This window comes from Lepidochelys kempii, chromosome 3 (assembly GCF_965140285.1).
Source record: "Lepidochelys kempii isolate rLepKem1 chromosome 3, rLepKem1.hap1, whole genome shotgun sequence".
In the NCBI taxonomy this organism is placed as follows: Eukaryota; Metazoa; Chordata; order Testudines; family Cheloniidae; genus Lepidochelys; species Lepidochelys kempii.
In genome coordinates, this window is record NC_136382.1 from 91,246,592 (window position 1) to 91,258,923 (window position 12,332).

The following is a 12,332-nucleotide window of genomic DNA, read 5'->3' on the forward strand; positions in this document are numbered from 1 at the left end:
AGCCAGGTGAGTTGGCTGCATGATGGCATACGAAATTCATTAAAAATTCTTAATTCCACTCAAACAGGTTTGTATAATGAAGTTTCAACCTTTAACATTTAGGCAAAAGAAGTTTTACCTTCTGATGGTTTGACATCTGCACTTGCATTTTTCCTATTAGTATCTGAATTTCCACCTTCCTCCAATTCATCAAGATATAAGCGATAGCGATGTCCACTTTCATCCTCATATTCTACATTTTCGTCATCTGAGTCTACCTCTGGCGCAACATACACCACTTCAAATTCAATCTCCCCTCTCTAGAATACAATAAAGATGATCATGTTACTTATTTCACAAAATGGATAGGGTTAAACTAGACTACTAACAAGTATATTTTGTTGACTATCTGAAATGCTTTGGGAAAATATATGAATTAACCACATACTCATCAAAGTGCATAGCTCTATAGTTCAAATTGCACTGAAATCTGCACTAAAGTAGTGAATAAACATTTCTGCTATGCATGAATAATAGTGTATGATCCCCAAGTTTGCAAAACGTATGCTTTAGTGAAGAACGAGTTTACCAAGAATTTAAGTAGATCTATTAATTATTTGGAGAAGAAAGGCAAGTGCATCAAGGGAGGCCATGGTGCATCAAGGGAGATGTAGTCCAGCCCACAGAGAACGGGGACATGAGGTGACTAACCAACAATTTTCATGAGACATCATGGCAACATTTCCAATAAAAGAAATATTTCAGGTTTTGGACAAAATATAGTTTCAACAGTTTAGTACTGACTGAGAGAAGAATAATCAATGATGCTTCTTTACACATTTAGATGGAAGGCTCCAATCTAAGTACTGACCCAGCCTATCTAACTGCATCAAAACAATATCTAAGAGCATCAAAACATAAGGTGAACAACAGCTGTAGGAAACACTATCTAAACACAAGTGCTGGGGTTGAAAGAAAATTTTAAAATGCCAAGCAACCGAATAGGTAAGAAGAAAGAAGACATAAGCACATAATGATAGATAATATAAATTACCTGCTGGGAAAGAATAGTTACTGCTTCTTTATGTTTGGCATCTCTCAGATTCACTCCATTTACTGCCAGAATGGCATCTCCAACATGCAGACCTCCACATCGGTCAGCAGGTTGACCAGGGTGGATTTCAGAGATTAGTATTGGAACGCCGTGCTCCTTCCCACCCTATCACCACAAAAAAGAAAAAGATGGGTTTATTTAAATGTCTGTTAGCAGGAAAGCAATGTCCTGATAGCTTCTAAGTTTTTGTTTCAGTTTTTACAATAGAAAATTAGATAGTATACCTTTGGTGAAAATAATTAATTTAATGATTCCTTTCATTTCCCCTCTCCACCCCCAGAAAAGCGAACAAATTGAAGCTATATACTCGAAGAGTGAATGGTGGTAATTCTGATTATTAACAGAAAACAAAATATTTAAATCAGATATACAAATTGATGAAACAAGATTGTAATAGTAAAAACATGTTTTTATATATCAGACACCGTGCCACTTACTTAGCAGCTACTTGCAGGATGCAATAAAATATAGGCACTATGGCCAGAATTTTCAAGATCACTTGATTAAAAGTTAGATATCTAAATCCAAGTGACCTGACTTTCAAAGATACTGGGCACCCGCTGCACTCACTAAGTTAGCCTTTGAAAATGAGCCCACTATTATTTGGATGTATGGAGTCGACACCAAAATTTGAAGAAGCTGGCCTATGCCAAGATTCTGTGAGGCAGTTCTATTATAAACCCTCACTTTCCTCTTTGCTTGCCAAGATTATATTAATTGGTTGTCAGAATTTGCCACTAACTAACCTGCATATAAAGCCTAGGCCCAGATATTCAATATTATTGGGTTTTTTTAAATGCATGTTTCTGAAGTAAGAAGTTTAAAAAAAAATTAGAAGTTTCAGATGTTTTTCAGCTATCTTGCACATTCTAGAACTCAAAATGTTTTGCATTAGTTTATACATGCAGCCTAATGCACGTGAGATGATGATGGCATTAAAAGCAGTAGACTCATTGTTCCTTATATTTTATAAAAATAATCCTGCTATGTTTAACATCTTCACATTTCAAGTTAATATTTCTGTACATTTCCAACAGCAATTCTTACACTGAATAATACCCGAACGGTGATAGTACAAACTACTTTTTGTTGTTCATAGACAAAAGTGCATAAAAACAGTTCTATTTAAGTGTCACCTAGGGGTGACAGTGGACGAGAAGCTGGATATGAGTCAGCAGTGTGCCCTTGTTGCCAAGAAGGCCAATGGCATTTTGGGATGTATAAGTAGGGGCATAGCGAGCAGATCGAGGGACGTGATCGTTCCCCTCTATTTGACATTGGTGAGGCCTCATCTGGAGTACTGTGTCCAGTTTTGGGCCCCACACTTCAAGAAGGATGTGGATAAATTGGAGAGAGTCCAGCGAAGAGCAACAAAAATGATTAGGGGTCTAGAACACATGACTTATGAGGAGAGGCTGAGGGAGCTGGGATTGTTTAGCCTACAGAAGAGAAGAATGAGGGGGGATTTGATAGCTGCTTTCAACTACCTGAAAGGGGGTTCCAAAGAGGATGGCTCTAGACTGTTCTCAATGGTAGCAGATGACAGAACGAGGAGTAATGGTCTCAAGTTGCAGTGGGGGAGGTTTAGATTGGATATTAGGAAAAACTTTTTCATTAAGAGGGTGGTGAAACACTGGAATGCGTTACCTAGGGAGGTGGTAGAATCTCCTTCCTTAGAGGTTTTTAAGGTCAGGCTTGACAAAGCCCTGGCTGGGATGATTTAACTGGGAATTGGTCCTGCTTCGAGCAGGGGGTTGGACTAGATGACCTTCAGGGGTCCCTTCCAACCCTGATATTCTATGATTCTATGATTCTAAGTGTTTTTTCCAGTAGATTACTACTTAACTTATAATACTCCAATCTGTCCAAACGTCAAAAATTGGCATCACTGCATGCTACAGTATCACCTAAACTATTCTCCCTCAGCTATAGCAATGAACTAAAAGTTAACTGTAAATGAGAACAAAAGGTGGAAAATAGGTTTAAGTATTTATTACTGTGATTGAAATGCCTAGTCCTTCATGGTCTTCTTTAACAAGGAGAACTTTTCTGATTGGACCAACGCCTTGACTCTTCTTTAAGGAGTCTGGTTCCTAGTTTAACACAAAAAAGAATAAATATAAACATATGAACTAAAAGGTACTTTTATGGCTGTTTTTTTCACATGCAGAAGGAGAATATAAACAGCAGCAGGTAAGTTACATTAGTACAAGCCAACCAAAACGTAGAATATTCTTTGCCAGACAAACTGTGAAGAAGAACTGATGATGGAAACAAGAGAGACCACTCATCTTACACTCCTGATTGGAGGTAGCATTCCTGTAGTAGCAAGAGATGGATGAGACAAAATTCAGCCCCAGAAAGAAGAGGCAGACCACATAAAAGTCACATTTGGAAAGCTAGTTGGGTCTACCACTCAATATTAGAAACTATATTTTGATAACAGGTGAAATTAAAAAACTTATGAAACCGTCCCTTAATTATTACAGTGATCTAGTTAATACATTCAGTATACAATCCCAAGCATTTCTGATCATTTTTTCCAGCAGGATATAAGAAACAACAACAAAAGTCCATCTCAAAATCTCACCAAAGCAGAATATATCAAGACATTTCTTTTTCTGTTATATTTTGTAAAATTTGTTGTTGCTATCACACATTATAAAAAAAAAAAAGAAAGAAGCAACTGCACAGAAAATCTACAGGGCCCAATATTTTTAGAAGTAATGAGTGTTTTAGGTGACTTAGTTGAGATGCTTTTAAGAGGCTTTATTTCAATGAGCATTTTCTATAAAAACCAGGATTCTTTAAGGTGTATCCAGTTGGGGCACCCAAAATCACTAGCCACTTTTGAAAATTTTGACCATGAATTTGAGTTCACCCCGAACTCTAAGTTTGTTATTCAGATTTTTTATAAAGATGGGGCTGTTGATTAATCACAGTTAACTCACGTGATTAGCTCAAAAAATTAATCACAATTTAAAAAATCTATCGCAATTAATAGCAGTTTTAATCGCATTGTTAAACAACAGAATACCAATTGAAATTTATTAAATATTTTGGCTGTTTTTTCTACATTTTCAAATATATTGATTTCAGTTACAACACAGAATACAAAGCGTACACTACTCATTTTATATTATTATTTTTATTACAATTATTTGCACTGTAAAAATGATAAACAAAAGAAACCGTATTTTTCAGTTCACCTCATACAAGTACTATTCTGCAATCTCTTTATCGTGAAAGTGCAACTTACAAATGTAGATATTTTTTGTTACAATGCTAAACTTTAAAGCCTACAAGTCCACTCAGTCCTACTTGTCATTCAGCCAATCGCTAAGACAAACAAGTTTGTTTACATTTACAGGAGATAATGCTGCCCACTTATTTACAATGTCACCAAAAAGTGAGAAGAGGAGGTTTCTCACTTGTGCAGTAATGGACGTTCTTCAAGATGAGTGTCCGTGTGGGTGCCCCACTCCAGGTGTTGGTGCATCCCTGCACCTTCGCTTGGAGATTTTGACAGCAGTACTTGTACCAGTTGTACATGCGCAGAGCCTGCCTCACGCGGTGAGTGTGCTTGAATAGTACATGTGTGCGACCGGTCTCCTCAGTTCCTTCTCTACAACGGAGGCTACCCCAACTCCGAAGTAGAAGGGAGGAGGGTGGGTAGTGGAGCATCAACAGGGACACTCATCTCAAAGAATGTCAGTTACTGCAAAGGTGAGTAACCTCCCCTTCTTCGAGGGTTTTGTGGGTTCTCCACTCCAGGTGACTTAAAAGTAGTGTATCTCAAGGAGGTAGGGACTTCAGATCTGGTAGGAATGCGGTAGATAATACAGCTCTGCCCAATCATGTATCAGTAAGGGCATAATGCTTAACAAATGTGTATTCGGAGGACCGAGTGGCAGCTTTAAAGAGGTCAGCCAGAGGAACTCTGCGTAGAAAAGCCACGGAGGTAGATACAGATCTAGTGGAGTGAGTCCTGATGCAGGCTGGAGGAATTGTCTCCTTTAATTCAGTGGTTCTCAAATTAGGGGCGCCGCTTGTTCAGGGAAAGCCCCCGGTGGGCTGGGCTGGTTTGTTTACCTGCCGTGTCCGCAGGTTTAGCCGATTGCGGCTCCCACTGGCCACGGTTCGCCGCCCCAGGCCAATGAGGGCTGCGGGAAGGGCGGCCAGCACATCCCTCGGCCCACACCACTTTCTGCAGCCCCCATTGGCCTGGAATGGCGAACCGCGGCCAGTGGGAGCTGCGATCGACCAAACCTGTGGACACGGCAGGTAAACAAACCGGCCCGGCCCACCAGGGGCTTTCCCTGAACGAGCAGCGCCCCTAGTTTGAGAACCACTGCTTTAATTGATAGCACAGACGGATACAAGCAGAGATCCAGTTGGAAAGTCTCTGGGTGGAAACAGGTGTCCCCTTGGATCGTTCTGCAATGGAGACAAAGAGTCTGAAAGTGTTCCTAAAGGATCTGGTTCTATCCAAATAAAAGGTCAAAACCCTGTGTACATCCAATGTATGCATTGTGGATTCAAAGGAGTTTGCATGCGGTTTAGGAAAGAAGGTTGGTAGGTGTACATTCGTTGATGTGGAATGACGAATGTACCTTTGGAAGAAATTTGGGGTGTAATCAGAGGGTAACCTTAAAATTAAAAAATATTGCGTAGGGTGGGTCTGCCATGAGAGCTGCTATTTCTCCTGCTTGTCTGTAGGAGATGATTGCCACTAAGAATGCTGTTTTCATAGAGAGGGAGCAAGTGGCTAGGGATTTGAAAGGTTGTTGCGTTAAACATGTTAATACTAAAGTGAAGGTCCCACTGAGGAATAGGAGGTTTAATGTCCGGGTATAGGGATTGGAGCCCTTTCAGAAAGCGCTTGGTGATTGGATGAGCAAAAACAAAAGTACCGTCGATCTTGTCGTGAAAAGTTGTAATAGCAGCTAAGTGGACTTCGATGGAGCTGAAAAAAGGCCAGACTGCTTAAGGTCTAATAGGTAATCAAGTATGGCCAGAAGAGGAGCGGAAGTGGGAAGAATTTGGTTGTTCGCGCACCAATGTGTGAATCGTTTCCACTTTTGGAGATATGTGGTGCAAGTAGATTGTGTTCTGCTACGTAAGAGTACCCTTTGAACCTGTTCAGAGCATGCTAGTTTTCTTTGCGAGAACCATGGAGGAACCAAGCTTTGAGGTGAAGTATGGATAGGATGGGGTGAAGAAATGAGCCATGTTGCTGTGATAGGAGGTTCGGAATGAGAGGCAATGAAATCACATTCTGGTGAGGAACAGATACTATGATTGTCTGGGCCACGACAGGGCAATCAAAATTACTGTGGCACAATCTGTTCGTATCTTTGTCAGAACTCTGTGGAAAACCGGTATTGGGGGAAAAGCATACATTAAGTGTTGAGCCCATGAGATGAGGAACATTCTCCTAGGGAATGTTTGCCCAACCCCACTCTGGAGCAAAATTCAGGACATTTCTTGTTCTTCACAGTCGCGAAGAGGTCCAGGGTTGGATAGCCCCGAACGTGGAATATATTACATATGATCATGTTGTTTAGCTCCCATTCATGATCCCAGTGAAAATGTCTGCTTAATTCGTCTGCGGTGGTATTCAGGGCCCCGTGAGGATAGGTGGCTGATATCTGGATGTTGTTCGCGAGGCACCAGTTCCAGAGTTTCATGGCTTGTGTGCAAAGCGAGTGAGATCGAGCCCCTCCCGGCCTGTTGAGATAGAACATGCATGCAGTGTTGTCTGTCATTATCCAAAATGGTTCCAAATGAATAGGAGGAAGTGACAGCAGACATTGCGTATGGTTTGCAGTTCTAGGACATTTATGTGTGGGGAGGCTTCGGTGGAAGACCATCGCCTCTGGGCTGTGTGGTGGGACATGTGTGCTCCCCATCCTGTGACGGATGCATCGGCAGTCATTATGAGTGATGGAGCATCCTGGAGAAAAGGGACTCCTGAGCAGAGGTTGGAAGGAAATGTCCACCATCAGAGGGAGTCTTTGACTCTGAAGGGTATGGTTAGAGGCTTGTTTAGAGGGTGTACGTTCGGTCTGTAAACCGTGGGCAATCAAGCTTGGAAGCACCTCATGTATAGGCGTGCATTTTGACCACAAAAATACACGAGGCCATGTGGCCTAATAGTTGCACGTGGTCTCGTGCAGTGACCTGGGGACTGTTGCAAAGTTTTGTAACCAGGAGTTTTATGGTGTTGAAACGATTGAGCAGGAGAGACGCTATTCCTGTTTGGGAAACGAGGTGTGCTCCTATGAACTCCAGTTGTTGGGTAGGAGATAAGGTGGACTTGTTTTTGTGTATTTGTAGGCCAAGGGAAAGGAAGCAAGCGACGGTAAGTTGTGTGGATCGAAGAGCTTCGTCGAGCGTTGAGGCTTTGAGGAGACAATCGTCGAGGTAAGGAAATATTATAACCCCGTTTCCTGAGGTGGGCAGTGACCCCCGCTAGGAGTTTGGAGAAAACTGCTAGATAGGGCAGTAGACAGGCCAAAGGGTAACACTCTGCATTGAAAATGTGTCAAACTGAGGGTAAAATGAAGAAAACGTCTGTGGGCTGGGTGAATAGTCACATGAAAATAGGCGTCCTGTAGGTCGAGGGCTGAAAACCAATCGCCCTGCTCCGGCGCTGGGATTATGATGGTGAGGGTAACCATTTTGAACTTTTGCTTTTTGATAAATTTGTTTTGCCGCCTGAGGTCAAGGATTGGTCGCCATCCCCCGGTTTTCTTTTCTGTTAAGAAGTAATGGGAATAGAAACATTTCCCTCTGTGTTGTTCGGGAACGATTTCCACTGCCCCCAATTGAAGGAGATGATGTATCTCTTGGAGGAGCAGTTGCTAAGAATTGGGCAGCGTTATCTCCTGCAAATGTAAACAAACTTGTTTGCCTGAGTGATTGGCTGAAGTAGAACTGAGTGGACTTGTAGGCTCTAAAGTTTTACAGTGTTACATTTTTGAATGCAGTTATTTTTTGTACATAATTCTACATTTGTAAATTTCACTTTCTTGATAAAGAGATTGCACTACAGTATTTTTATGAGGTGAACTGAAAAATACTATTTCTTTTGTTTATCATTTTTACAGTGCAAATATTTGTAATAAAAAGAATATAAAAAGTGAGCATTGTACACTTTGTATTGTGCTGTAATTGAAATCAATATATTTGAAAATGTAGAAAACAACCAAAAATATTTAAATAAACGATATTCTGTTATTAATCGCACGATTAATATTTTTAATAGCTTCACAGCCCCTAATAAAGATGTTTTGACAATCAACACGATTAAGCCCAACATTTTGAAACCTATGTGCCTGAAGTTAGGCTCCTAAATCCATAAGTTGGCACCTAAACAGAAGTAGTCTGGTTTTCAGAAGGGCTGAGCACCCATCACTGCCCGGGAAATCAATGGAAGCTGCAGTGCACAAGATAGAATCACACTTTTATCCACTGTAATATATGTAACACCATAATGATTCCGGATTATATCACCACATACAAGGGAATACAAACTACATTAGAACATGCATGAAAAAAGACAGTTACCTGTTCCGTAACTGGTGTTCTTCGAGATTTGTTGATCATGTCTATTCCAGAGTTGGTGTGCGTGCTCACCACGTGCATCGGTACTGGAAGTTTTTCCCTTAGCAGTACCCGTACGGGGGGAGCACCGCTGCAACCCCTGGAGTGGCGCCTCTATTTCGCGCTATAAGGGGAGCTGCGTACTCCCCCTACCCTCGGTTCCTTCTTGCCGGACAACTCCAACAGAGGGGAAGGAGGGCGGGATGTGGAATAGACATGAGCAACACATCTCGAAGAACACCAGTTACGGAACAGGTAACTGTCTTTTCTTCTTCGAGTGATTGCTCATGTTTATTCCACAGTAGGTGATTCCAAGCTATATCTGTTGGAGGTGGGTAGGAGTTCATGAGTTCCCAGGACGCAGCACCGCCCTGCCGAACCTGGCGTCATCCCTAGCTTGGGAGACAATCGCATAATGCGAAGTAAACATGTCAACTGGCAAGTGGCAGCCCTACAGATGTCTTGGATTGGGATATGGGCTACACACGCAGCCGACGAGGCCTATGCCCTCATTGAGTGTGCCCTAAACGATCAGAGGCAGGGAAACCCCTGCAAGATCATAGCATGCGTGTATGCACGAGGTGATCCAGAGAGAAAGGCGCTGGGTGGAAATTGGTTGCGCCTTCACACACTTGGCCGACGCAACAAAAAGTTGCAAAGATTTCCCCAATGATTGGTCCGATCCAGATAGAAGGCCAGTGCCCTACACACATCGAGCATGTGAAGGCGGTGTTCCTCGTTGGAGGAATAGGGCTTGGGACAGAGCATGGAAAGAAAGATGTCCTGTTCCATATGGACGGTGGAGACCACCTTGGGGGAGGAATGCCAGAAGTGGGCGAAGCTGAACTTTATCCCTATGGAAGACGGTATATGGGGCTTCCGAGGTCAAGGCCCTGAGCTCTGAGACACGTCGGGCCGATGTGATTGCTACATGGAAGGCTACCTTCCATGAGAGGTGAGACGAGGAACACGTGGCCAGGGGTTCAAAGGGAGGTCCCGTGAGGCGGGACAACACCAGATTTAGGTCCCATTGCGGTACAGGGGATCTGGCATACAGGAATGAGCAGTCAAGGCCTCTCAGGAAGCGGGCGGTCACAGTATAGGAGAAGACTGAGTGCCCTTGTACTGGCGGGTGGAAGGCCGATATGGTCGCCAAGTGTACCCTGACAGAGGTGGGTGCCAGCCCTTGGGTCCTAAGGGACAGGAGGTAGTCAAGGATAAGCTGGAGCGGTGCCAACGATGGGGAGACTCCCTGCCCCTCCTCCCACCTGGAAAATCCGGACCACTTTGCCAGGTACATCCAGCGTGTGGACGGCTTCCTACTCTCTCTGAGGACCCACCTGACTTCCTCTGAACACCTCCTCTCCTCCTCGTCTAGCCACTGAGCAGCCACGCTGTCAGGTGGAGAGCGGCCAGACCGAGATGGAGGAGGCAGCCCCCATCCTGGGAGAGGAGGTACGGGCGAAGCAGCAACCTCCTCGGAGGGGCTGCCAACAGGTCCAGGAGGGTCCCATACCAGTGTTGCCGGCCCATGCTGCGGCGATAAGGATACATGCTTTGTCTTTTTTTACTTTTTTGCAGCATTTTGCCGATGTGGGGAAATGGTGGGAAAGCACAGAAAAGTTGACCCAACCACTGCAGGAGGAAGGCATCCAAGATCGCACCCCCCTCTCCAGAGCAGAACCGGGGGTAACACCGGTTCTGGCGGGTTGCGAACAGGTCTACATGGGGAACCGCCCACTCTCGGAAGAGCCGGTGAGTGACCTCTGAGTGGAGCAATCACTTGTGCTGGGGGGGAGAAAAACCTGCTGAGGCGATCAGCTTGTGTACTGCGGATGCCTGGTAGGTGGAAAGCCCTCAAGAAGATATCGTGGGCTATACAGAACTCCCACAGGCTATGGGCTTCCCGGCAGAGGGCTGAGGAACATGTCCCACCTTGCCTGTTGATGTAGTACATTGCAGCGGTGCTGTCTGACCACCTTGCGGCAAAGGTGCATGTTGAAAGCAACACACGCCAACCATATCGCCCTGAGCTCCCTGACATTTATATGGAGGGACAGGTCTGAGGTTGACCACATCCCTTGGATTTGCATGTTCCCTGCGTGAACTTCCCAGCCCAAGTCCCATGCATTGGACACCAGGTCTTATGATGGAGTCACTTCCCGAAAAAGAACCCCTCGCAGCATGTTGCTCGGGTAAGACCACCATTGTAGGGAGGCAACTACCAGGGACGGTACTGTGAGAACCTTGTCCAGCCCGTCCCGGGCCTGGGAGAACTGGGAGGCTAGCCAGAGCTGGAGGGGCCTCATTCAGAGCCTGGCATAGCGGATCACATACGTGCATGCCGCAATGTGCCCCAGGATCTGAAGGCACACTCTTGTCGTTGTCACCGGAAAGGCCGTGACCGAGGCGATGAGATCTTTGAGGGTCTCGAACCTGCTCAGTGGCAGAGAGGCTGTGGCCCTTACAGAGTCCAGTAGTGCCCCTATGAACTCTATGCGCTGCACCGGAACTAACGTTGATTTGGTCTCGTTCACCACTAGGCCGAGATCGGCGCATGTGGACAGGAGCAGTTCCACATGGACCCTTACCTGAGACCAAGAGTTGCCCTTTAGAAGCCAACTGTCGAAGTATGGAAAGATCTGCATGCTCTCCCATCTCAGGTGGGCCGCTACCACTACCATGCACTTCATAAAAATCCTGGGCACTGTGGATAGGCCAAACGGGAGGACCGTAAACTGGTAGTGGTCTAGCCCCACCAGGAAATGGAGGAAGCGCCTGTGCCCCTCGAAAGTATGGATGTGGAAATACGCGTCCTGAAGGTCCAGGGCCGCTTACCAATCTCCCAGGTCCAGGGAGAGGATAATAGAGGCCAGGGACACCATGAGGAACTTGGAGTGGACCACAAACCGGTTGAGATCCCGCAGGTCCAGGATGGGCCTGAGACCCCCTTTCGCCTTTGGGATCAGGAAATATCGAGCATAGAAGCCCCTGCACCGGAATTCTACTGTTACTCTTTCCACCGCCCCCAGGTGTAGTAGTCGCTCCACCTCCTGCCCTAGGAGGTAGGCATGCTTCGGGTCCCCTGGGCCCACCAGGGACGGGGGGTGGTAGGGCAGGGGTGAACTGAACTGCAACGTGTAGCCCTTGGAAATGGTTTTGAGGACCCACTGGTCCGATGTTATACGGGACCATGCCACCTGGAAGGCAGACAATTGGTTGCAGAACACAAACTTTATTAATATGGGGTTTTCCCTGGCAATTGCCCTGGTGCCCCCCTGCAAATAGTCAAAACTGCCTCTTTCCCTGCCTCTTGCCCTTAGAGGGCCCGGGCTGTGGGGCAGAGTGGGACTGTTGCTGAGGCCAGCGCTTTTGGTCTCTCGGCCTCTTGTACAGGGGCTCGTATCTGCTCCGCGCAGGTTGAGCTGACGTTTGCGGTTTGGCCTTGTCCTTAGCCGGAGGGACACAGAGGCCCAAGGTCTGCGAAGTGGCACGGGAGTCCTTCATCCCATGCAGCCTGACGTCCATCTGCTCTGCGAACAGGGCTTTCTTGTCGAACGGCAGGTCCTGCATGAGGGACTGGGCTTCCGCCGGTAGCCTGGACAGGAGGAGCCACAAAGCCATGTGCATA

The 12,332-nt window shown here is 45.4% G+C and overlaps 1 protein-coding gene across 3 annotated transcripts in view; it reads right to left on the reverse strand.

Annotated features, from left to right (window-relative positions):
- The window catches only part of GOPC (golgi associated PDZ and coiled-coil motif containing), a 66,633-nt gene that overhangs the window by 3,679 nt on the left and 50,622 nt on the right, over positions 1 to 12,332 (reverse strand). For all 3 annotated transcript variants that reach the window (XM_073337144.1, XM_073337143.1, XM_073337147.2), the window contains 3 exons: positions 3,091 to 3,186; positions 1,034 to 1,198; positions 119 to 299 (listed from right to left, as the gene is read on the reverse strand). In XM_073337144.1, the coding sequence (XP_073193245.1) occupies positions 119 to 299; positions 1,034 to 1,198; positions 3,091 to 3,186 (442 nt within the window). The remainder of the gene's footprint in view (positions 1 to 118; positions 300 to 1,033; positions 1,199 to 3,090; positions 3,187 to 12,332) is intronic.